This window comes from Nothoprocta perdicaria, unplaced genomic scaffold (genome assembly GCF_003342845.1).
Source record: "Nothoprocta perdicaria isolate Ctin4 unplaced genomic scaffold, notPer1 scaffold_92, whole genome shotgun sequence".
In the NCBI taxonomy this organism is placed as follows: Eukaryota; Metazoa; Chordata; class Aves; order Tinamiformes; family Tinamidae; genus Nothoprocta; species Nothoprocta perdicaria.
Genome location: NW_020456221.1, coordinates 77695 through 104216, shown reverse-complemented (window position 1 = coordinate 104216; position 26522 = coordinate 77695). Strand labels below are relative to the sequence as shown.

Genomic DNA, 26522 nt, shown 5'->3' with positions numbered 1-26522 from the left:
ATGACAGAGCCCTGGCACAGGCTGCCCAGGGAGGCTGTGGAGTCTCCTTCTCTGGAGATCTTCCAAACCCGCCTGGATGCCGCCCTGTGCCCCGTGCTCTGGGTGTCCCTGCTGGAGCAGGGGCTTGGACTAGATGATTTCTAGAGATCCCTGCCAACCTCAACTGTTCTGTGATTCTATGACATCCAAAATGAAAATACAAAAAAAAATTCTAAATTCTGACTTGCAACCTTGTGCACAAAAGAGACAGGTAATGAAATGCAATTGACACTCTGTAGAAAATAAATCTGAATAATCAGATTTTTCTTACCTGTCTTCTGAGTTCTAATATGATAAATTTTATATGTCTAAAATTACAAAGCTTCCTGAAATAAAACTGCAAGACTCATCTCTTCTTGCCAGTCTCCTACAATAGGAAAAAGGCTTCTATTGTATAAAGCTATTTATGGAAGACTATGATTACCTTCTGAACATTCTTTTTTCTGTACAAATGCTACCTTTAACCAAGAGAGCCCAAAGACTATTGCAGTTAACATTGGCTAACACCAAATTTCTTCCTGTTCCTCTTTTATTTTTGATGGGGGAGGACCATGGGAGTTAAAGTGATTTCAATCTGCTGTTTAGTAGTTACCTCTAATCAGTGTTTGAGGAGCAGGAGGATGTGGAGAAGTAATTTTTTTTTCTTTCTTGAAAATGCACCTTCTTTATTAGCCTGATATAATTATTTCTCTTCTGTGATACATTTACATTAATACTGCAGTTCAGTCTCTGTGCTGAACTGCACAGCTGCTGTATTTTGCCACCCGCTCCAGGTAGTAGGGCAGCTTCTAGAAGAGTTTCTCTGAGTGAGAGACCTATGGATTTGTGCTTATTGCAGGTAAAAATATTTCAGCATCACCAAGAAGCATCAACAAAAATGAGATCTGCCTTCCTTAGGCATGACACAGGCCCAAGGCCCTCCCTATCCTGAATGAAACTCTCAAAACAAGGCAAAAATTGCTCACATTATGAAACATCATTTATCCTGAAACGGTGTTTATCGCAGGAGGCCGGGGCGCCGGGCGGAATCCCGCGCCACGGAGCAGCCCGGCCAGCGGCGCATCCGGCGCTTCCCCTCGCGGCTCCCGCCTCTCCCTTCGTGCCCGGGCAATGGCATTTTCCACAGGGGCTGTTCCGCCTGCCGTGCTAAAAATAAGTAAAGCAATAGATCGGAAAAGATACTTCCTAGCTATTCTGGGATTTTACTGAAGACTCTGCCAGTCGGAAAATAGGCATTCCTGTTGCTCTTGTGCTGAAGACCTATGGCCTGTTCATAAGTTCTGCTGTGTGAGTAGTTGGGGGAGTGCTGTAAAACGTGCCCATTCCTTTGCTATGCTGTAAAACAATGTTGTATAAAACAAAAGTTAAAATCTTTATTAATATATGGGGAGTCTGTAACACAAAGAGCTCAAATAGCGTTTCCAGAATTAGAGACCAATTACAGCTTTCAGAGTAAAAAAAAAATCTCTTATTCAGATTTTCTTCAAAGTAACTCTTTACCTCTAGCGTAAATTACTTAAAAGAAGGCTGCTGCTTTTCTTCCTCAAGCCTTTATCTAGTCATCCTGTATTAGTCAGTACAATTGCAGATGCTGCAGAACTAATTCTAGATAGCAAGCAGTGTTGTAATATATAGTTCAGTCTGAAAAATATATTTAAATTAAAATGTACAGCAGGAAATCAGAGCCAAATCTGTTTGTCAGTCACCGCAATCAGACACTGTTCCACGCTCAGGGTGTTTTTGTCTCATCTGCTTGCTTTCTCATACCACATTGGCAAGCTGTAGCAAGCAAAACTCCACCCCTCTACAGACTAAAGGACTAGGAGGAATAAAATGCATAAATGGCAACTGCTGCCAGGGAAAAGGAGAGTTTCTGCTAAGGTGCTGTTTTTCCAGACAGTTGCTCATGTGCTAGTTCAGAAGGGGGCGGGTTCCTTCTCACACAGCTGAGCTGTGATTTGTTGAATTTGCAAACTTTTCCCCTTAAAATCCCAACCCCTTTTCTTTTTTCCTTCTTTGAGAAGTTGACTTGCTGCTTCTCAAAGCACTCGTCAGCTGTAAGTTGGTCTGCAGGGAGCTACTGAAGTACGCCATGAGCTCGGAAGCTGATGAATCCAAGGAAGGTAGGAATTTTAAATACTTTTTTAAAGGCCTTCACTAAAGGAAAAATCTAACATGGTCAGGGCTGCTTTGGTGAGTCAGAAGAAAGTATGAGCGAGAGGTTCTGCTCACGACAGCTTTTGGTTGTTTAGAGGGAAGGGAAAATGTGGCCAAATTATCTGAAGATTTTTCTTTGGATTTTGCTGGAAATGAAATCACGCAGGTGTTGACACCGGGGATATCTGATGTCTGTCTCTGCAGTGGTCCCTTAGGAGCCCCTGAACGAAATGGAAGAAACAGCATTTTAAAACACAAACAGCTGACCGAAGGAGGAGGGTTTTACGAAGTTGGAAGTGCTGCATTTTTTAACAAAAGAGGAAGTTGTGTGAGGGAGAAGTGAAAGGTCGTTATTTTGGGAATGATCTTGGTGCCGCTTTACTTCCCTTTCAGAATGAGTGCACGCGTGTGCACGCGTTTCAGCCGAGAAGTGAGTGCCAGAGCTGAAGGGTTTCATTTACTGCCTCTGGAGGGGAACGTGCTGGAAGCGCTCCAACAAAAATACAGTTATTCACTAGTGTTGATTTGGGGAGGGGGCTGTTTTGTGCCTGTCGGGGAGGCGATAGTAGGGAGCGTGTGGGGGAGGAGGAGGAGGAGGAGGTTGATTTCCTGAGAGCGTGTGTGCACAAAAGCCCATTTGTACAGAAGAGAATAGGGCAACAGTGGGGTTGTAAGTTGGATTTCTTAGAACAGAATTGATGTTTCATGGTTATGAATAGTCGCTAGGAAGTCTCAGCCTTACATAGATTCAGGATGGCACAGAGTATATTGGCAAGCGGCAAGGAAAGCCAAGCATTTTGCAACTGGTAAAAGCAAGATGTTTTCAGAAGAATTCAGATGGCTTTGCCCTTGTGCTCTTACAGCTTTCCTCAGGTTGAAGTACAACATTACTATAGGCATGTCTCTGTTTGCATAAAAGAGTATTTTGCTGATCCTCGGAAAAGGAGGTTTAGATTGAATCACACACAATACTGAAAATGCTAATAGACTCTTTTTCTGCTCTTATTGGATCAACAGATAATCTAAAATGCAGCTATTTTCCGCAAGCTAGATTACATAGAACTGATTTATTAAAAAGCAGAACTAACAAAAAAAAGGTAGAAACTGTTTGAAAAAGAGAAAATATGAGTAAGAGAATGGCAATGGGAATTTCCTTCCACAGTTGTAAGGCAGAAGCAATCAGCATGCATGCCATAGCTTGAAAGCTCCTCTGGCTTATATACAGGAAGTTGCAGACAATTTTATAAAGTTGGCTATATTTGAAATGTAAATTTGTTTCTTTAAAGAAATCTCTTATCTTCTTAGCTGAGTCAGATTCTCAAAATTCTCTGGAAAGACTTGCCTTTCCGTGCAAATTATTTTCTTTCTTTTGATATAGTTTGGTATGCCAGGGTCTGCATGCTTAAAAAAGAAAAACAGCATTTACAACAGGTGGCTGAGAGAGGAGAGATGGGATAACATATTGGTTTCTTTATTTTTACCTATGTTTTGCTGTGCTGTGATTTTAATAGGTTTGAGTGGAAAATAAAAACAGTCACTGTTTTGTGTAGATGAGATACAGGTATCACTGAGAAAGTATTTCAGTCATTCTGCAAAGGTATTCCTGATTATATCCTTGCATATGCAGAGGAATAATTTATAAGATGCATAGAAAAGGGGATCTATTATATGTGGCAGGAATTAACACGTGAATGTGCAGAACTGCAGAGCTGCAGCTTTGTGCTACTTTATCTAGTCCGATTCAACATGGTGAGAAAGATCACTGATCTAAATGATACAGTGAATGTAGCAGAAATCAATTGTTCAGAAATAGTTACTTAATCAGCTTACTTTCAGAGTTATGTGCTTTTTTGTAAAAAGAAAATAGATGCTTTGCAAATTAAGACTGGATTTTGTGGTTCAGGTTTTTAATGTAGAGGATGGCAATTTCTCCTGCAGTTTATCATAGCCCTCTAAATACGCCTTCTGATTCAACCGTGAGTGATGAGGATCCTCCAGAGAATTACTAGGTAAAGCTTGGTGACTAGTCTTCCAGGGAGCAGGGAGTAAGTTTAGATAATCTAAGTTATTCATTTCACTAAATATTGTGTGTCTCAAGGCCAAATGTAGTGATGTAATCTAGTTAATCTGCAACGTGCTGCAGTGAGAGGAGGGAAAAAAAAACTACAGGAAAATTACTATTGGAATGCTGCTTGTAAAAGGAGAAAAAAAAAAGGCAAAATATTTCTGTTTTACTTAAAATAGAGATGCTGTAATGGTCGATACCTGCATTGCTGGGCAGCAGCCAGTGAAGGGATATATGAGACATTCTGAAACTGAGCAGTAACTTCCAGGCTTGACTCTAGGACCACATGACAGAAGGTCAGCCAGAATGGGAAGGAGGATTGAGAGCACAGTAATAGCCTTGAATGTCACATGTATTCAGACAATTGCCTGTTGCTGAAGTAAAGAATTTCATTTTTAGCTATTACAGAAGTGAACTGCAGTATTTGGAAAACACTGCAATGTCTAGAATGTCTAGTGGATTTATTGGGTTAGTGTGTATTTTTTAAGTTTGCAAAAAAGGATCAAAGCCCATAAGTTTCATGCTATAAAAATAAATTGTACTCAATATTACAATTAAACCTAAAAATCCAGCTCAGTTTTGTATTAAGAACTTCCAAAGTTTTTTCTCTCCCTTGTTTTTTGTACCTCGTTGAATAAAGATTTCTTCTTTGACCTCATGCCCAATCTAATTTGTATCAGTAGAAATTGAGAGTAAAACACATAGAAATATAGAATCATTATGGCTGAAAAAGACCTTCAAGATCATGAAGTCCAGCTGTAAACCCTTTACCATCCTGCCTGCTAAACTGTGTCCGAAGCTCCTCATCTCCGTGTTTCCTGAGCCCTGCCAGGGACGGTGACTCCACCACTGCCAGGGCAGCCTGTTCCAGTGTTTCGCCTCTCTTGTCATGTCGAAATTCTTCCTGATGTCTGACCTGCACCTCCCCTGGTGCAGCTTGAGTCCATTCCCTCTTGTCCCATTTTCTGTAGTTTTTCTGGATGAGAGATTGACCCCGGCCTCACTAGAGCCTCCTTTCAGGTCGTCGTAGAGAGCAATGAGGTGTCCCCAGAACCTGCTCTTCTCCAGACTAACTAACCCAGCTCCCTCAGCTGCTCCTCACACGGTCTCTGCTCCAGCCCCTTCGGCAGCTTCGTTGCCCTCCTCTGGACATGCTCCAGCACCTCCATGTCCTTCTTGTAGTGAGGGCCCCAAACCTGAGCACAGTGTTCGAGGTGCAGCCTCCCCAGCGCCGAGTCCGGGGGGACGATCCCTTCCTGCTCCATGGCCACCCTGCTCCTGACAGGAGCCACGAGGCCCTCGGCCCTCTCGGCCACCGGGGCCCCTGCTGCCCATGTCCAGCCGCTGCCGAGCAGCCCCCCAGGGCCTTTCCTGCCGCGCGGCCCTGCAGCCCCTCTGCCCCAGGCCTGGGCGCTCTGTGGGGCTGGTGTGGGCAAAGGGCAGGACCGGCCCTTGGCCCTGCTCAACCTCATGCCGTTGGTCCCAGCCCAGTGATCCGGCCTGTCCAGGTCCCTCTGCAGGGCCTTCCTACGCTCAAGCAGATCAACTCTTCCTCCGTATCACTAGAAGACGATCTGACTTAACCGTATTTTGTAGTAGTTGTTGGATATGGGGTATGCAGTAACGCATCTTGGCATTTCAGCTTCTGTCTTTGATCCCGGCATGATCCTTATTAGAGTGCTAACATCAAACGTGTTTTTTTTTCCTCTCAGTCGAGCTGCTGCATAAACTTTTAAACAATCTTTGTATTCATCTGTATGCCACAATGCTGTTACTTCTGTATGCTGTTACTCTATGGAACGGTGTATAGAGATACATGGCATCAATCTGCATTACATATACAGATTCCAGCAACTGCCATGCTATAAATAAACTTGGCACGTTTTGCTGTACTTACTCTTGTACTGGATAAAACACAGTGTGTGGTGAAATAAAGAAAGACAGTTGTAAGGTATTACTCCATGATGTCATTTTAATCTGGTGTTTTATAGTAGATAGGTAATGTGCTGAGAGAAGTATAAAGTGGTTTTAGGCTGTTATTTGATTTGACTGCTTGCTGTGGTCAGAAGGGAAATGTTATCGAAAATGTGTGTCAGAAATATACCTTTCTGTGTATATGTGTATATATGTTAAAATTTTTGTGGATTCTTAATATAAGGTAAAAGAATGATTTAAATAAAGCTTCAGAGAAATTCAGCTGTATTTATAATTGTTTTTGCTATATATTTAGAAAATAACAGGAAATAAATCTAATGTCTCAAAGGCAGAGTATAATAAAACCAGGTATCAGAGAGCTGTAATACATAGCCTATGGAACAATGGATAATATATTACAAATTCTAAAGCTGTGAGAATGCCTATTGCATCTTATTAATATTTAGTTTTTAGTTCCCATATTTCGTGGGAGAGACACCTCTCTGCATTCATACATGTGTACAGAGCTTTACATAGACATAATTATTGTTTTTTTAATCAAAGGGAGATTATTTTGATGATGCTACTTTTTTTCTCCTTTTAGAGCTCAGAACAGACAAATAAATGTTATAAAATCTCACACTTACCATTTTATCCCTCCTTTAAATAGTCCTTTAAATAGTAAATATTCCCTCCTTTAAGTAGTCCTGAGTTTGCTTTGACATTTTGCAGTCACTTCTTTCTCAGGCAGATCTTTGTGCTTTTTAGATTTGTTTGAGAGTTTCCTAGATAGAATCTTGCTCATTTAAATAATAAGGTGTCTTCTGTTGTTCCCTTACAGCCACATCATTTCTGGGACTGAAATATATAGTCTACCAGTATAAGATTCATCCCACCGTATCCAAAGCCAGCTAGTATATGGGTTAGCAGCTAGCCAGGTAGAATCTTTTACTCTATAACAGTGAAGGAAGAAATTCAGAGTGTGCAAGTTAAATATTACCCATACTTAAATGCAAAATGTATTGGTGACAGTGATGGTGAAAATGATGGTGATAATTGTACTTCATGGCAACTTTTAATGTTACGGACTGTTTTCAGGCATAGAATAAATTACATGGAAAAGCTGAAGTTAGGCTGAAATGGAATTTGTCAGAGTCCCATTTTGATCGCCAATCTAAATGTTTTTGTGTGAATTGTGGTAATCTTGACAGCTCCAAAGCTGTCAAGATTACCAGCTCCTTCTCTCTTATGGGCCTTGTTTTTTCTTACAGACTGAACCAGAAGAGAAGAACTAGTTCATATTTCCCTATCCCAACCTCAGACTCATGTTGTGCTCCCTGCTGTGCCAGGGAATGTGTGCCCCACTCCTACCCTCCCATATCAAAATAACAATCTTCATAAAACATTAGGGTCAATGAAACAGTGGCCTTTTGCTCATGCTATTTTAAAAAATTATATTTAGAGACAGGAAGAATCATCTGGCTCCAATGGATGTTAGTGACCTGGATTGTCCAGCTGGATGCTTTTATTGCGTTGACAACTTCCCTACTGCAGATGGAGAGAAATGAGAGATTGTTGGGGTTATAAATGTCATGTGCACAGTTCTGTGAACCAAAACAGTGGTTCACAGTGAGGTAATCCTTTCTATAGCTTGCTAGAATTCTAGAGTAATAGGGCAAGCCAGAGGCAGAATGTGTAATTTTCCAGAGGTGTAAAGTAGTAGGAGTAGATGGAGAAATCACAAAATGGGGGAAAAATAAAATTAGGAGATCCAGGCAAGTCAGAGTAAGGTGTTCTTATTTTATTTTTTAAGTGATATTTGGGGCATTTTGCATTTAATGAATACACTGATCAGTGCATATAAATATCTCAAGGGAGGGAGTGAGGAGATGGGGCTGACCTCTTTTCAGTGGTGGCCACTGATACAACTAGAGGAAGCGGCCACAAACTGAAGCATCAAAAGTTCCGCAGGAACTTAAGGAAAAAATTCTTGACAGTGAGGGTGACAGAGCCCTGGCACAGGCTGTCCAGGGAGGTTGTGGAGTCTCCTTCTCTGGAGATCTTCCAAGCCCGCCTGGATGCCACCCTGTGCCCCGTGCTCTGGGTGTCCCTGCAGACTGCATGAGCTCTGGAGGTCCCTTCTAACCTCAACTATTCTGTGATTATTCTATGAAGTAGAAAACAGTTGGATTTGAGGACAGGGATGCAACTCCACATGGTTCTTAATGTAGAACTGTGGTAGAATTATATCTAGATATAGGCACTGCAGCCCTCAGTAGGCACTGATGAAGGGCTGTTTAACCACAAATCTCAGGTAGCAGCTCTGAATCTCTAACCTCAAAAAATGAGAGTGGTTGGTTCTATTTATTTTCCTTACCCAGTCAGGAGAGCCTTTAAGGTGGCCTTTCCTTACCAAGGGAATCTAACCTTTAATATAACTTTTCCATAAGTATTACAGATGACAGAACTGTTTTACAGGCCTAAACTCTGGTATCATAGAATCAGAGAATCACAGAACTCTTAAGGTTGGAAGGGACCTCAAGAGATCATCCAGTCCAACCACCCTGCACACACAGGGTCACCTCGAACACGTGGCACAGGGCTGTGTCCAGGCGGGTTGTGTTGAATTGATGTTTCTGCTTTGGTGCTGCACGTTTGGGAGCCAGTGCTGAGCAGCTGCTGTACAGAGAGCTTCCCATGGGCTCGCACAGCATCGGTTGGGCAGCCTCCCTTGTGCACTCGGAGCAGATGAGGGTGCTGGGTGGTGATCCAGATGGAGGCCACCCTGGGGTAAAGCATTTGCTCTGGAGGGCAGGCCATGTTACAGGAGCGCTGAAACACGGCCTAATCATTTAGCAGCAATTGTTGGGTTGAGTGCTGGGCTGCTCCAAGAAAATTCCATTAATGTGATGGTGCTGGTGCAATAAAAGCTAATAATCCAAAGTGAACTGCAAGAGTAATGTGTTTGTGAAGAAGATACAGCCTCTTGTGCTACCTAGAAAGTAGATTCATGGATAATTGAGGCTGTGAGGATCCTTTGGAGGTCCTCTGTGCCAGCCTGCCACTCAAAGCAGAGACAAATTCAAATGAAATCCGAATCTGAAGTTAGATGATGTAGTTTAGGCTTTGACCAGCCATGCTCCTAATATCTGTGCAACTGCTGATGCCACAACTTCTCTAGCAGCGTGTTCCAGTATTTGACGACCTTCTCTGTGAACAAGATTTCCCCTACATCTAACTGGAATTTCCCTTGCTGCAGCTTGTCCATTTCCTCTTAGTCTTTTGCCATGCATTTCCAGGAAGAGCAGCTCTGTCTTCTCAGTAACCACTCAGTAAGTAGTTACTGATACCTTTTAGGTCCTCTGGTAGTGGGTTGGGTTTTTTTTTCCTATCACTAACACTGTTACTCTCAGCCTGTCCCATAAGTTTTATGTTAGTGATACTGCTGGTTTATGTGTTAATCATAACAGCTGTCCGGCCAGTTTGGGGATCTTTGCTGGACTTGTGCCAGTTTGCCCATGTCCTTTTGGCCACAATGCCAAACTGGACCCTGCTCTCCACATACAGGCAGGTGATGCTTTATTTTCAAATCACGTCTGATCTTTTCATTGTATATAATGGCTTCTTACAGTGACTTTTCCCTTCTGCCTTTCATTTATCTAGTTATGATAGCATTTACTATATTATAGCATTTATGAACCCTACAATTACTGTCTTTTAGGAATTATATAATCTGGGTAGCCATAAATTAGACAGAAGTTGGAGAGCAGGGGGGAAATGCCAATTAATAGGCAATCTCTGGAGAATCAGAGAAGGTTTTTATATCTAGATAGGCAGAGGGCCTTGCACGTACACTCGGAAAGGCTGTGTTCAACAGTAGTATTTCCAAATGTAACTGAATGTCTTCCAAGAATGCTGAGTATTTTATAATACATGAGCCAGGGATGGCATAAGGGAAATGTGAGACCGGGATAATAGTAATTGCTTGTGTCTTTTATTCAGAAGTGCATGTGATTGCTTTCATCACCGAGTGTTTGTCAAATCTTAAATGTGATGATTTCATAAGAGGTTTTATTTCTGTTTTGTTGTTGTCTCTGCTCAAATGTTTGGAGTTCCAATAAACACAGTTGGGCAATAAATAAAACAAGCAAGAAAAAATCTGTTTTTCAAGTGTTATCCTAACCACCTGGATTGATTTCTCTTACAACTTTAATAGGATCTGTTGTGTAATAGGAAAACATTCCATAAAGAAGTGTGGTAGAAAAAAAATTAATTTTTGAGGAACTTTTTTTTTTTTTTTAATAAACCTATTTCACAGTGCTTTTAAAATGGAGCTTTTTGTTTAAGCATTAATTTTTTCTCACTGGGTAGATATGTTAGACCCAGTGACCTACTGGTCAGTAGTAGCTGTTGCTGTGTACGGCTGCGTAAGAAATTTCAGTGCTTGAGCTGACTGTTTCCCTACGATAGAAATAGAAATAAATTAAAATGTAGTATTTTGAAAATAGCACCAACTTCAAGTTTTGTACACCCTGATAACAGCGAATTCTTGTATTGTAGGCAGCACATAGATTTTCAGTTTTTCTCTGCTTAGATCAGTTAATTTCCTGAGTTACTCTGTTTTTTTGATAATAAGTGTGTGGGGTTTTTTTGGTGGACAGATCTCCACAATGACTACTTAACAGGGTATCATTGCGTGATTCGTGATGCAGATTGCACAGCCAGCAACTTGATTCCTTGTCATCAGTTCAGCAAAAGCACAGGCATTAAAATTGCTCTCGGTTGGACACAATTTTGAATGGGGAGAAGAAAAATGAAGAAATCCATCCTTTTAAGAGTTTTATTCTGCGTTCATCCTTTTGGCATCTTTTCTCATAAATGTTATTTTTCTTTTCCTGCCTTATCTAAGTTTTGAGTTTTTCCATTTGATTTCCTGACACAATTTGTTTTTGTTCTTAATTTCTGGTGTTCGGGTAGCAATGAAGATTCAGGAATGTCTGCTCCTGCAAGCAATGGCTAACTGAATTTGGGATTGAAATGTTCACCACAGGTCTCTGTTTGTGCAAAAACAGTGCAGAGGGACAGATGCGCCCTTTATGAACTAGTATGGTAGTATTTTTCCTAACATCCTAAATTCGGCATCCAGAGTTGCACTATTGATATATGCTGTATATACTATCCGGATTAATAGTGAAGAATCAGTTGGTGCTCTTCATGTAGCAAGAGGGGACATTTACATTTCAGTTTGATGTTCTGAAATGGAAGTGTTGGTGTCTGCAGAGTAGTGGCTGTGCCGGCAGTGTGTGGTAGGATAATACACTGCATTAAAGTGTATTTTTACATGGCTTTTCATTTATTAGAGAGCATTTGTCCTCGGAAGGTTTGTTGTTTGAAATTCAGAGTTACAGTCTGAGATGTACATTAAGCAGCTCTAGACGTAGGTAGGTACTTCTGAGATTCTCTAAGGTATTTTTAAACTGACCTCTGATTTTGATGGACACTTGAGAGTGATTCTGTCTGGTCTTGAACCTAAAATGGTTGCATTTCACTTCATTACAGTTATTAATACAGCACTGAACTGGTGCATGCATAGACAAGTCTACACGTAACAGGCTCCATCAAGACAGACAAGAAACGTGGATTGAGAAAAAGCAGAAAATACCGAAATTTCTTCATTTTAAATCTTAAACTTTCATGAGATCTGTTTTTGCTTTTTAGTATGATGTCTTTAGCAAACTATTTTAGGAAGACTATTAGCAGTTCCAAGGGCTATATTTTCTAACTAACAAAAGAGATAAAATAATTTTGATGTTCATTCAGAAACTTTTGTATTAAAAATATTCAGTGAGAAATAGTGGCTTGGACTTCATGTCATAAACTACTACTTCATGTTAGCTCTTCATAATCTCTAACTGTGAAGAGCTGTGAATAGAAATAGTTGATACTTCCCTGAAGAGAGAAGAATGAAGAAATTGGCGCTGTTGCGTATATCCGTAATAAGATGCCTTCAAGAAGCTCCCAACCTTTCCCTAAAACCTGAGGATTGGAGATACAAAGATGCTTCATGCAAGGCATTTTAAAGCTGCTATGGATATATATTTATACAGATTTTTACTTTGCAACCATCCGCTGGTATTATAATCAATTGAAAGATGTAATTATGGGTTTAGATATTGATCAGTTTATTATGACTTATTATTAATTAATGCAATACCTTGTGGGAAAAGAGGGTAGAAGTATCTTGTGGTGTGGATAGGAGAAACTGTTGACATTTTAATTTTCTCTGACACTGCAAAAATATCATTGACTAATTTTGAAATTTAGGTGGTTGGTGTTTATTGTCACCACAGGAAGACTTCTCTCTGTCTTCAGGATTCAAATTTGCCTTCCGTCCCTCTTTACGTGGTTAATAATCTTGAAAATCACAAGCTACTAGTGTTTTTTGCTGAAGGCAGGTCATATAGATCACCCCTCCTCCCTCCCCCGCAGTTGATCCTTACTGTTCTTGATCTGCTTAAAACTACTGCTTGGTGCAAGTAACACAACTGGACATTTAACTTCTGCAATTGCCAGTAGCTGGAGAAAAAACAGTGTCCTCAGCCTGTTTTTGTTTGGCCAAAGCTGCAGGGAACCACAAGATTGATCTGGGTTTTATAGAATGACAGAATGGCTGAGGATGGAAGACCTTTGGAGATCGTCTAGTTTTAGTGAGTTAATATATTTACAAAATGTAAAAATAAATAGGATTGTTAGTGCTGGGTTACCTACCAGGCAAGTTCTGCATCCTAATAATAACAACACTTCCTGATGACAAAAAAAAATTAGTGTTACACATAGTATGCTTAACCAGAAGGATAAATTTTGCAGAAGGAACAATTTTCTAACAGTGTGCGTGGCCTAGTATTTCACTCACTAATATTTACCTTTAATTAGAATAAAATGACATTAATGAAAGTAAAATAACACCCAGTGATATTTTGGGAGATGGATCTGTTTTCACAGTCTTTGCAATTTAGACTTAAGAATTCAAGTACTATTGAAAACTACTGCTTAAGTATTTTAAGAGGATCATTTTGTTTTCTAATAATCTTATGTGTGGGAGTATTTTGCATAATGAATAACTTATATACTATATATAAATATATGCTTATTGTATATATAATTACATAAAATTATAAAAATTGTAAAAATATATAAATTATATAAAGTTATATATATATAAAGTTTTAAAAATATATATATATAGCTTATAGCCTTCGCTATGAAATGGAGAAGCCAGGAATAAGAGAGACCAAAGGAAAACAAGTGAGTCAAAGTTTCCAAGAGGTAGATCTTGGAGGTCTGTTTTGAACTGACAGCAAGGGAAAAAGGGGAATCCATGAAAGAAAATGCTTTTTGTGCCTGGAAGTTGCACTGTGGAGAACAGGGTGATGAACAAGCTACCACTAATAAACACTAGGAGAAAAAAAAACTCATCTGGAGAGTTTGTTTTGTTCCTTTTGGAAAGGAAAAGCAAAGGCATTTACTTGGTGCCCAAGAATAAGTTTCTTTAAAGAGAAAGAAAAAAAAAAAAAAAGAAAGAAAAACAGAACCCCAGTTAAGCAGGATCTTGTTGGAGGGAAATTCCAGCTTGTATCTCATGGCAACGAGTGCAAGGGACAACATTATTCATATAAATACAGTGTGGAAGGGCGAAGCTGTCTACGATGTCTCCCGCACACAGAGCGCGCGGCGCCCACGTAGGCATCGCAGAGGGCAGAGAACCCGGACTGGAAATGCAAGAACAGACATTACCAACTGTTTCCAAAGGCGGTGCAAGATCCCGCTCAAAGCCTGCCTGTCATTTTGACTCCTCTGCAGTGGCTTGTTTTACATTATATACAAAGCAGATGCCCTTTGTGTTCGACTGCCATGTTGCTACCTTGCACCTTAATTATTTCCCTTTCACAGATTCACAGAATATTTAAGGTTGGAAGGGACCTCTAGAGATCATCTAGTCCAACCTTCCTGCTCAAGCAGGCACACCTACAGCATGTGGCACAGGGTGGCATCCAGGCGGGTTTTGAAGACCTCCAGAGTAGGAGACTCCACAGCCTCCCTGGGCAGCCTGTTCCACTGCTCTGTTACCCTCACAGGAAAGAAGTTCCTCCTCACCTGGAGACGGAACTTCCTGTGCTCCAGCTTGTGGCCATTACCCCTTGTCCTGTCGCTGGCCACCAGTGAAAACAGCCTGTCCCCTTCCTCCCTGCATTCTCCCTTCCTGAACTTATACATATTAATCATATCCCCTCTGAGCCGTCTCTTCTCCAGAGAAAACAGGCCCAACTCACTCAGCCTCTCTTCATACGAGAGATGTTCCATTCCCTTATTCATCCTGGTTGCCCTTCTCTGGACCCTCTCCAGAAGCTCCACGTCCCTCTTATACTGGGGTGCCCAGAACTGCCCCCAATACTCCAGGTGCGGCCTCACCAGAGCTGAGCAGAGGGGCAGAATCACCTCCCTTGACCTGCTGGCAACATCCTCCTGATGCAGCCAGGATCCCATTGGCCTTCTTGGCCACGAGGGCACACTGCTCACTCATGGTTAACTTAGTGTCAACCAGGACTCCCAGGTCCCTCTCCGTGGAGGTGCTTTCCAGCAGGTCGACCCCTAATCTGTCCTGGTGCCTGGGGTTATTCCTGCCCAGGTGCAGGACCCTGCACTTGTCCTTATTGAACCTCATGAGGTTCCTCTCTGCCCAACTCTCCAGCCTGTCCAGGTCCCTCTGGATGGCAGCACAGCCCTCCGGAGTGTCGGCCACTCCACCCAGCTTGGTGTCATCTGCAGACTTGCTCAGGGTGCACTCCGTGCCCTCGTCCAGGTCATTGATGAACAAGTTGAACAGCACCGGGCCCAGTACTGACCACTGGGGGACACCACTGGCCACAGGCCTCCAACTGGACTCGGCCCCATTTATCACCACCCTTTCCTGACATGCTGTATTGTCATCTTGAGTCTGTCCTATGGGCAGGTTTCAGTTCCTCATATTTTTGCCACATGTATCTTGAACTTCCTCTACTTATTTTTTTTTGCTTCGTCAAGAGTAGGTTTTGCCATGAATTCCCTAGGGCTGCCTCTTGCATCCACCCCAGAAGCTCTTCTGTTAATTGCTGTTCTAATACTTGCCCACAGCTAAGCATTTGGTTTTGTGCAAAGGCATTCTTTTTTCATTGTTTGTCATAAAACAATTAGATACCCTTATGTCTTTCTTGCAATCTCTCTCTTTTGTTTTTTAACTATTGACAAAATGTTCAATTTTGATGCCCAGTTATTTTTATGGCAAGTGCTGTTTGGGTTAGGGAGCTTGTTGCTGTTGGCTTACTGCATTATTTGTATATTTTTAAGGCTGGACAGAAAACTACAGAATCTGGGTTGCATTTGCTTGTTTTGAAGGAATAACTTTGAAATTAAAATGAAAAGATTTGCACAGCATTGTTGCGTATGCATGGGTACCTGCTAGATACAGAGGAACCTCATGTAGCCTTGAAATGGCCAACAGCTGAACCTCGTGGCTTTGTATTTAATATCACAGCATCTGTTGCTGCATTCCAGCTAGGGTAACAAATGGTGGTCAAGAAGTGAAATACCAAATTTAGTTCATAACTCTACTCTGCATGACTCTCATTTTCTCTGTTAAATATCCAGTTTACTTGAATAAATGCTTCTGTAAGACCAGTCATCAGAAGTATATGGAAATAGGTTTAAATCTTTTTTTTTTTTTTTGTATTAAAGTTGTTCTGCTGATTAATAAATAGAAGAGCTTGACAAAAAGGGCCTTTAAGAGGGCTTTTCAAGTTCCTGAACCAGTGTGTGTCATGTGAGCAGAGGGCGGCCGTGGGAAGCACAGGCATGTAAAACCAGAATAACTTGTTGGCACAAACCACTCTCGTGGGACGGCGAGACTCCACACATGCTTTCCTGTTGAGAATGGCATCCTGCGCTGACACACTAACCAGCCTTCACCAGCAGGTACATTTCTGTCAATTGAATTTCTGGTCAATTCTTTAAACCCCTTGATCAAAAAAGTGTTTTATTTTCTGCTTTTCATGGTTGATTTGGGGCTTTTTTGTAACTGAGAAGTGGCTCTTTTTTTTTTTTTTTTTTTAATGTTAATCAGTTTTTGAAACGTTTTAGTACCCCAAGCCTACAAATTAAATAGTAAAATTGGGAGCATGCATAACAAACATAGTGTGTGATATGTAAGCCTACTGACAATTACTTCTCTAGGACTTTTTTTTTTTTTTAAATAAACATGCTCCCTATGTTGTTTGGTAGCTTTTCTTGTTCTCTGCTGCTGAATATGAGTTCCCTTTCAGTGTGACTGTGCAGGTTAGGCGTACTGTATATTATAAAAATTGCCCAGTTAGATTTTTTTTTTCAAAAAAAACTGATTTGATTATCCATTGCTACAGAGTGGCTTCCCGTTCCAGAGCTGACTTCCAAATCCAGGCTGTCTGCTCATGCAGTATTTGCTATGTGACTTCAGATTGCTTAGTTTTTTCTTTTGAAGATCTTCCAATAGGAATATTAAAATTAGTAGGCATTGCTTGACTAATTAACATTCTTATATTGTGCTTAGCTGGCAAGAATTGTGGGGAGTGAGAATTGAGTACGGCCTACAGTGCCTATTAGGAGAAAGACAGGCAAAAGTTACTCATGTTTACAAACATATACTTGGTACGCATTAAAAACTAAAGATAAACTTTTCGAGTCAAAACTGATAGTCATATATAAACCTCACTTTTCAAAAATGAAGTGCCAAGTGAAATATTTGCTCTTCAAATGAGGAGCATATGTACCTGAAGCCAATAAAGACAGATGCTATGTGGAAAAAATGAGTACTATACAGGGCTTTTGCTTTTCTGGGAGTGTGGAAGCAGAGGGCAGGGCAGCAATTTATGAATTTCAGCCTGTAGCCAAGGCCCACTGTGAGTCAGAATAGATTCATGTTTAGGAGAGAAAGGTGGTGTTAGCAGTGTCCTGCCTTTTCAGCTGGTATTGGGAAAGAAGGAAGGTGGAAGGAAAGGTTGGATTCGACTCATCACATTTTTTTGTATTGTAATCAGATGTTTACCTAAGCTCGAACTAAATCCCTGAGTTCAAACACCCCTTGCTTTTAAGGCAGGAAATAAGCCAGGGAACTCTTACACTGCTGTTGTGGATGGAAAAGTCAAGAGTTCTTCTGGCTTTACCCTGTGAACAGTAAAACACTATGTATTACTAAAATTTTCTGTAGCGTTACTGAGACATTGCTGTTGGAAATATCTATTGATGAGCTTTGCTGCTGCTGATACGATTCTCTCCTTTTGAAAAGGTAGTGTTTCCTTTTCTATCTTCATTCCTTATTTCCCTTTGCTGTGTTAAATTCCTCTTCTCCTGCACGTAACCGTCTGCCCTCTGGGTTTTCTGCTCTTTGATGCTCCTCACCTTACGCCATCCGCCCTTCTCACAGGCTTTGCCTTGATAAACTGACAGGCTTTGCCTTGATAAACTGGCTGCGTGGCTGCTTTGGTCTCTCCTCACTCTGGCCATCATCCAGCTCAGGGGTCCACATCCCTCTGTCCGAGGTGCAGGAGCAAAGGCTGTCGGAGCCGTCTGGTCCAGGAGGCTGTGTAGGAGCATCACCAGCTTTGGAAAGCTGGCACAAGAAGAGCCACTCGCAGTTACTACACCAAGAATCACTCGCAATTAAAAAAACAAGCCAATTTTCTGGAAGGGCTATTTGGAGATTGCTGCATTTTTGGAGTATTTTTTACATTTCAAGGATCTAAGCTTTTAAAAAGTTGTATTTAATGTGACTGTTACCTAAGAAAGCCCTGAAGCACTTCAGTGCAGAACAGAATCAAAGCATTGGAAAACAAAAAAAAAAAAAGAAAAAACTTGAAAACATGACTCATTTCGTAAGATGGTGGTTAAGAAAAAGCTACAAATCATGGTGGCAGTTAGCAAAATCAGTTTATTTTTATCTGAAGAATGTGTAGTCCATGTCCTACCACTCATTTTTAAAATGTTTTCTTTGCATAATTAAACACTGTTAAAATTTTAACAGCTCTTCTGGTACCAAAGGCTTTTGACTCCATTTCTGCTTGTTACTTACTTTGGGAATTGTTCCTTCACTGATGCTAGTTTTTGCAGTTTATCATGACTTTCTGAGATCATGTGTTTATGCATGAAGTCATGTATTTTTTTTTTATTTCTAGCCTTTATCCTTCTTAACAAATGCAGCCCTGTAAAGACTCAGTCTTAACAAATGCAGCCCTGTAAAGACGCAGAATGCACAGAGCACAAGTAGGCATCAGAACGCAGTAACTTTCTAATGCTCTGATTCTTCAGGCAGCCTCGCAGTTTTGGAAGGCGTCACTCCTGGTCACAAACACTGATAGATGCCTGCTGTGGGTCCCGGCGGGGTTGATGCTGCCTCCCTTGCACTCCATGAGTGTGACTGAGCATGAGGTCTCAGCCTGTGCGCAGACTTGCAACTTCAGCTTCAACCCACAGTTTATACACAGGCAAACACGCTTCTCCACACAGGAAGCCAGGCCGGAGAGCAGTTGCCGCATTTTTCAAAACTATGATACAGTCTTTTAAACCATGCATAAAGTGCCCTGCTGGTACTGGATCTTTTCTCCTAATCATCTGTCTGTTCTTAATGTCCTTACTTCCAAATCCCGTTCCTTTTTGGATCTTGTGCTCTCTACCAGACAAGCTTTCTCTCCATGTACTGGTGACCATTATTATGTGGTTGGCCAGTCATTAAAATGAGAGCTCAGCCTTGCATGGCAGTGTTGTCATCAATGTCTTCACCTTCTAATTTACCCTTCAACCAAGTCTGGTATGTGGAATTATCATATGAGTATATACACCAGAAACGAAACCTGCTTCAAAAACTTAACTTTTGAGTTGTCTGTAGGATTTAACCTCATTCACTTCAAGTTTTTACTGGCTGCTTTTCTTCAGGTGTGTTACTGCAAGCCTAAAAATACTCAGTGACAATATTTTATCAATACACATTAGACTGAATACATAAGCCTGACTGCATGAACTATTGATCGTACCAGTGATTATTTTTTTTTTCCAAACACATTCATTTTAATTTAAATGTAGTTGAGAAACAGGAAATTTGGCAATAGGCATTTGCCACAGTAAGTAGGTAAGTGTACTGACTTTCATGCCAGGTTTTCATGCTAGGCAGAATGAGCATCGCAGCCATAAGAAACAGCCTTGTTGCTCGTTTATACCGGTTTCCTTACGAGAGCTGAATTCTTATTTTTTTCATTGAGAGTTTCTACTTTGTAAAGAGTCAAGAAAAACATTTCTAAGGTAAATATTCTGGAGAAAAAGTACTGAGACAAGTGCACATCCAGTATTGGTTTGCCTTAGTGCATAAAGTACAAAACTGGTATTAGACACCTGCTCTTTTGGGAAAGAAAAAAAGAAAAAAGACAATGAATAAGCTCCCGACTTTCACAGAAATCAGGCTGTAGTAACATTCCTTCTAAACTGTAAATAATAATAAGACTTTTCCGAGGTCCCTGGTATCACCAAGGTGCCTTCAGTTCCCTGGTGGGCGAGGGAGGATCCTTCCCTGAGAGCCTTTCCCTGAGACCGCCCTGCCCTGCCCCGCAGATGGTCGTGTCACTGGCACGGGCAGTGTTTGTGTCTATCGACTGTGCGGGAAATCACATCCCATCGATTTCAAGGGACATACTGCCATCTGATTTTTAAGAGGGAAACGTAAACAACTGAGTAGAAAAAACAGTAAATGCTATAAAGAGGAATCATGCAAAAAGAAATCTATGATATTTTTAAAATTAGTTGGATTAGTTGCCCAAGCTCTGAGCCTTCTGCAGGCCACCAGTGAGAGAAAAGGTGTTATTTCAGGATGGAAGCTGTCAGTGAGATTAGTGTCCTCAGAGATTTGCATATATTGATCACCTACGTATTGCATATATTGATCACCTGCATATATTGATCCACCTTCCAAATGGTGACTGCGTATGAGCAACACCTGTAAAAACGAGACTGCTGAAATTAGTTGTTTGTATGTGGATTTGCATGCGTATTTTCAGGTGCTTTGAAATTTTAGTTGGAACTTTTAAACGGGACGCATGACTCCTCATTCCGAACTGGGGATTAGCGAAGCAGTCAGCTGGTAGCTGCCCCATTACGTTGCTTTATGATGTGCTAATCAGACACTTCAGGTATAGTTGAGTCTTCTCGGTGTTTGCAGAAACAGGGATAATATTTTAAGCTCTTCGTGGCAAGCAGCCCCTGTCAGGTTGCAGATCCTCTCCTCTCGCTCCGTTTGTGCCGCTTGTTTCAGTTGTCGGTCGGCAGTAACGGCTGCCGGGGTTGCACTGCTGGCTCAGCAGCGCAATTTCCTTTCAGCTCTTGTCAAGGAAGTGAAACCACTGCCGCGTGTTCTTGCTTTTAGAGGTGCCACAGCAAAATGAAGTACTTCCAAACAGAAGAGAAAGGTAGTTGAGAAACAGTGCTGTGGTGAAGGGAGGGAAAAAAATAAAACAAAAAACCTTAAGCCTGTGATAGGTTCGGACAGTGTTTCAGAGTGAATGGTAAGGTAGCTGCTGGGTTCAGCTGAACAGCCAAGCTGCAGGCTTCGCGCACGACGCTCTGCATCACTCCCTCAACGTGTTTCTGCTGTTGGTAATTGCAATTTCTTTTGATGAGCAAGTAAGTAATAATTTTAGTTTTTCTAAGGAAAACTTCTGTTGGGTTCTAGAAGATCAATGCTTAGACTCAGTTTTATCGAAGCAGTTAGCTGTGAAATAACATTGCAGCTCTTTTTGTTTTCAGTAATGAGAAAATAATCTGTTTATAACATACAAACAATTTGCAAATCCCTTTTTGGGGATTGGCTGAACAAACAGAAGTAAGATATTCATGGATGTTACAATTAAATGGGAACACAATAGGGCAAATGAAATTGACTCATGTTATATACTAGCTAAAGACAAAATAGGCCATGCTGCATAGTTTTAAAACTTGAACAGTTTTTAGAAGTATCATTAAGAGTTTGATACTTTTGGTAAGTGAGCAACTCCTGTTCTGCCCTGTTATGTGCCAAGCTCCCTTTGTCGAATCTTACATCATGTCAGGCATGTTATTTCAGTATTGAAGAACTCTCATATTTTATTTTTGGGAAAACAGTCAAATTTTGGATTGCTTAACATTGCTGTTTTGTGTATTGCTTTTTGGAAATAGCACAAATTCAGGTGTATATGGCTTGTTGGAGGCAGGCTGTACTAATTCTGTTTAAATCTAAAGTATCATTCTTTTAAGTCTTGTGGTTCTAGTTCTTTTTATATTATAAGCAGGTAACTCATACCGCTGATGTTTCTGTGTAGATATTTATAAAACTTAACCTAGCTAGTGTTTGATTACACTTTGAAGTATTCTGATTAGTTTTATTTGAATAATAAAAGATATGGGTTTATTTTTAAAAAATTGAAATACTGTATCAAATTGCTTTAGTTGAGATGATGTACTTAGCTTCTTTAACTACTTTGCAGATTGGTGTGGTTTAGAGATGTGTCTGTCTTGTGATCTTGAGTGGCATCCCTAAAATAGTTAGAGGGTTGCTTGGTTTTTGAATATACACATACAGTAAAAATGTAAAATTATGTGCTATTTTTAAAAATGTGCTCAAAGAATTAATGTTTCCAAATATAAATTAATGTTGTCCAAATATAAACAGCTAATAGGAAGTGTTTTCCAAATTGAGGTACTTATCTGTATGGCAGATAAGTATCTGTATCTGCAGAGTTTGTTTTCAGTAAAAGAGAAAAATAAAAATGCATAGCCTCTGTGACTGCAAAGAAAACTTTTCATATGTGAAATAAATATGACCAGGTTAAGGGTTCCCTTCAGCACCCCTGAGAAAGCTGCACGCTAAAAACAGCCTTTTCCCAGGCCGTCCAAATGGAGGTTTTGAGTTCACACGTGACCTACTAGAAGCGGTTACAGGAATGTGCTGTAAGCAGTTGCCACTGGTCATAGAAGACGTGTGAAAATTTCCAAAACAAATTTCTGAAAGAATGTTTGAGGTTTTTTTAGTATTTGAATACTTCACAAAGGCCGCAACCAATTATCGGGTATTTTGATGCAAACTAGCAGAGCTTTGAAGGTGGAAACTTTAAAATTTACTTTAATGACCAGAAAAGAATTCTTCAATAAGGTCATGCTAACAAGTGTAATAGCAATCTATTTGGCTACCATACCAATCGATACTATTTTTGGCTACCTCTCCGTTAAGCGTAGGACAAAAAAAATGATTTCTATATGCTAACTATTTCTTCTGTGGAAACTAGCATGTTCAGAATGCAACCAGAGAGAATCTTGGTGTTGTGTGCTAAAGAAGGACTGCCTCACACCTTCTCTGTATGGGTGGGATCTGAATTCACTGATTCTGTAGAATATTCAGAAGGAAAAGATTTGCAATAGTCAATGCACTGAATTACAGTTTCTGGTTGAGTAGCACTGGCAATTGCCATGACTTTGGGAAAGTCATAGTTGCTTGGTTCCTCCACTTTTAGTACCTAGCTATTCCCATGGAAAATATTAGAAGGATTTTGCTAAGTTAGCTTGTTTCAGATTTCATTATAAATATGAAAATCACACCAATAGTTAGGGGAGAGTTATGACTTCAGACAGAAGTCCCATCTATCTATCTATCTATCTATCTATCTATCTATCTATCTATCTATCTATCTACCTACCTACCTACCTACCTATCTATCTATTTTAATCTGTTTTTGAGCATCTTCTGGTTTCTATTGTTGTTATTCTCTCAAACTTAGAACAGTTTAAAAGAATAAAAGCCCAGAGACAACAAAGTTTTAAGCTTACAAAAGGTAGGTTTAACTAGATACAGTAAGCTTACTTTTTTTTTTTTTTCTTTGTGGAAACTATTAGGAGTCAGGTGAATGGACTACCATGAAAATTTTTCTCACCTTATTCTCTATGGTATGTCTATGATGAAGTATTGACTGTATACATTTTTTTTCCCCCAGTGGCCACAGATGTCTTCAATTCCAAAAGTCTGGCCATTCAGGCCCAGAAGAAGATCCTTGGAAAAATGGTGTCCAAATCAATAGCAACTACTTTGATAGATGACACCAGCAGTGATGTTTTGGATGAGCTCTACAGAGTGACAAAGGAATACACACAAAATAAAAAGGAAGCGGAGAAGATCATTAAAAACCTAATTAAAATAGTCCTCAAGTTGGCAATTCTCTACAGGAATAACCAATTTAATCAGGAGGAAATAGCTTTGATGGAGAAATTCAAGAAGAAAGTTCATCAGCTGGCTAAGACCGTGGTCAGTTTTCATCAAGTGGATTATACCTTTGACAGGAATTTTTTGTCCAAACTGTTAAATGATTGCAGAGAGCTACTTCATCAAATCATTCAGCGTCACCTAACTGCAAAATCACATGGACGCGTCAACAATGTGTTTGATCATTTCTCTGATTGTGAGTTTTTGGCTGCCTTGTATAATCCCTTTGGACCTTATAAACTCCATTTGCAGAAACTTTGCGATGGTGTCAACAAAATGCTGGACGAGGGGAACATATAATTACTTGGATTAAAGTTGACTGCCCATGTAATATTTGTAGATGTAATATTGCTGATTTATGAAGGAATAAGGGAGCAAGCAAATTTTTTTTTTTTTTAGGATGAATATTTCAAAAAGATCTTTATAAAATCAGTTCTTCTTCATCAGCTATATATTGCTATTCACAATCCACCTGGAAGAAAGACTACATGTGGAACTGTTATCCTGTGCCTTGCCTATGGAAACAGCTGAACAAAGACAGTAAAATAGGACTGTCCAAGCACAGCACAGTACTTGCAAGATAGCTAGCTACACAAAACAAAATGAGGTGTTGCCAGACAATCCATATCTTCATTCTTTCAGTTACAGAAATGCTTCTAAGCAATCAGTTTGATATTGTTGGTAACAGATTATCATGGTGATGGTAGACTTATAATTTCTTTGACTTACTTGTAAAATGTGTATATGAATCATTTATAGCCTTTTATGCTCTGTGCACAGATCACAGCTTTCCGTGCTGCCCGTATGGCCATTCTGTTTTTGAATGCTCAAATCAGTGATGCTCTCCCATAAAGTCTGAGCTGGTTTGTTCATCTACAGGCCAGTTATGAAAACTATATGACTGCGTACAAAGTCATCCCTACAGATTTACACAAATATCTGTTTCCTTTGATTGTTTCAGGAATTAAAATCTACAATTAAACAGCCTGACTGGGAAAATGTATTTCCTAGAAAGCATCTGTGATACATCATTTTAAACTTTGCATATAAAATTGAAAGGTAAAAGACATGTCTATGCAATTTACTATGATATTTTTCTAATAAGTCTTTATTGATTTGAACAGGGGTGAGTCAGTGTATTTCATACATCAGGCTGATGTGTGTGATGATGTGAATTCAGAAAGCTTAAGCATTTGAAAATAAATTCCAAGCCAGTTTGTATTGTGTATAATGAATCTAAAACAAAGAAATTAATTTTGCTATTTGGGTTAAATTAGGGTTACATGCTGTTTAGCTAATGGAAAAATGTCATCTTGAATCACTTTTTTTTCCCTTCCCCCATACCTCTGGCCCTTTTTTTTTTCCCTCTTTTTGCTGCCTTGCCTTCAAGGAAAACAATGTGACTTTCTGGACACTGTAATGTGCTTAAAAGTGTGAAGTTTATACATTTCAAACATCTGAAGACCTTTTGTTATAAAACATATAAGGATTTAGCAGTTTATTTAATTGCCAATGTTTTTGCTGTTTGCTGTGTCTTTTTGTTTTAATGAGTAAACCAAAGATTATTTGCACTCCAAACTTTTCAAGCTTTTTTTTTCCCCCCCATTGTTTTTAAATGACAAAATGCAAACCTAGCCTGTGTTTGCAGCCAGACCGGTACAGTCTCTGCCACTCATATTTATTCAGTCACTATATTCTGAATACTACAAAAAAGGAACCAAAAATGCTTTGGGGAAATGTGTGTTCAGAGTATCAACTCACTGAATTTATGCTCTCCAGCAGCGTGGAAAAGATGAATGCACAGGTAACTTGCAGAAGGTAGGAAGTGATGTAGTGGCCGCGGTAGAATTTGTCTAGAATGTAGAATGCTTTTTTGTATCGATGAGGTACCAGTAAGATCCCTTTTCTTATTTTGCTTAGAAATGAATAAACATGTTGCACTTTGTCAGAATTAATTAATAGGTCACGCAGCATCATGAAGAAGTCTCACAACACTGTAATGCACAGCTTCTGACTCACTAGCCCCATACACTTTTTTTCCATCTGGAAAGAGAAAGTCATCTGTTCTTGCTTTTCCAGTTTTATTTTGTAAAACACCTTGACTTCTAGAAACTACAGATTCCATTTATCATCATATACTCATCAACAAAATAGCATAGTTTAAAAGATTGTTGCTAAGTTATTGATTAGAACCAGGCATTCTATGCAAATTTGCTGTGTATTCTGTGTACACAAATATTTGTTTACTTCAGCTGTGATCCAGAATATTTTGACTATTTTGAATATTTTGAATATTTTGAAGTTTAAGTCTTCTCAGGGATAAATACTGCTTTCATGCTCTTCTATACTGTTTGCAAACATCTATTTAAATGTATGAGTAACTGTAGCCGAAGTGTCTTTATTTTGAGACATTCTATTGTTACTTCATTGTGTTACCTAATCATCTCTATACTTTTATAGAAAAAGTGAAAAGTGCTTTTTGAAAAGTGATTACAAACATAAAAACCTAACAACCATGAAAAAATACATTTAGCTCAAAATCTAGTCATGTTCTTTTTTGAAATTTTTTATGAGTTCTTTTCTGCAAAAATATTGCAAATACAAAGAAACAATTGCTTTGGTGATTAAAAGGAGTAATTCTATAGGATTTCTGAAGACCTGCTTTTGTAAGCAAATGACTCTAAATTTGCAGTTTGTGTATTTTTTCTGCAGCACACATAAATATTGTCATTAATTACTAAACTCAAGAAAAAAAATATAGCAGTTTTCCCAGCTCTATTACTATTTGTATTAAAGCATCAACCATTTATCAAAATGTGATTAATCAACATTATTGTCTCGCTGAATTTAAAGCTGAACAGGTAATAGCAGTACTGCTTAATTATGGATACAGTAATGTCTCTCACTGTATTCAGTAAAACAACACTATGTTTTCATAGGGGAAATGACAGAAATTATTGAAATACTATGATCAGCTAATCTTGGATTGATTTTACAGTAGATTTTAAACCT

General features: G+C 39.7%; 1 protein-coding gene across 4 annotated transcripts in view; it reads left to right on the top strand.

Moving 5' to 3' along the window:
• TNFAIP8 (TNF alpha induced protein 8) overlaps positions 1 to 25007 on the top strand; it is a 48044-nt gene extending 23037 nt beyond the window's left edge. For 2 of the 4 annotated variants that reach the window (XM_026052869.1, XM_026052870.1), the window contains exon 2: positions 23245 to 25007. In XM_026052869.1, coding sequence (XP_025908654.1) covers positions 23245 to 23810 — 566 coding nt within the window. In that variant the 3' untranslated portion in view covers positions 23811 to 25007. Of the gene's footprint in view, positions 1 to 2079; positions 2163 to 16150; positions 16184 to 23244 lie in introns of those variants that run through there. The other 2 variants (XM_026052868.1, XM_026052871.1) reach the window with 2 other exon arrangements.
• The last annotated feature ends 1515 nt before the right edge of the window (positions 25008 to 26522 follow it).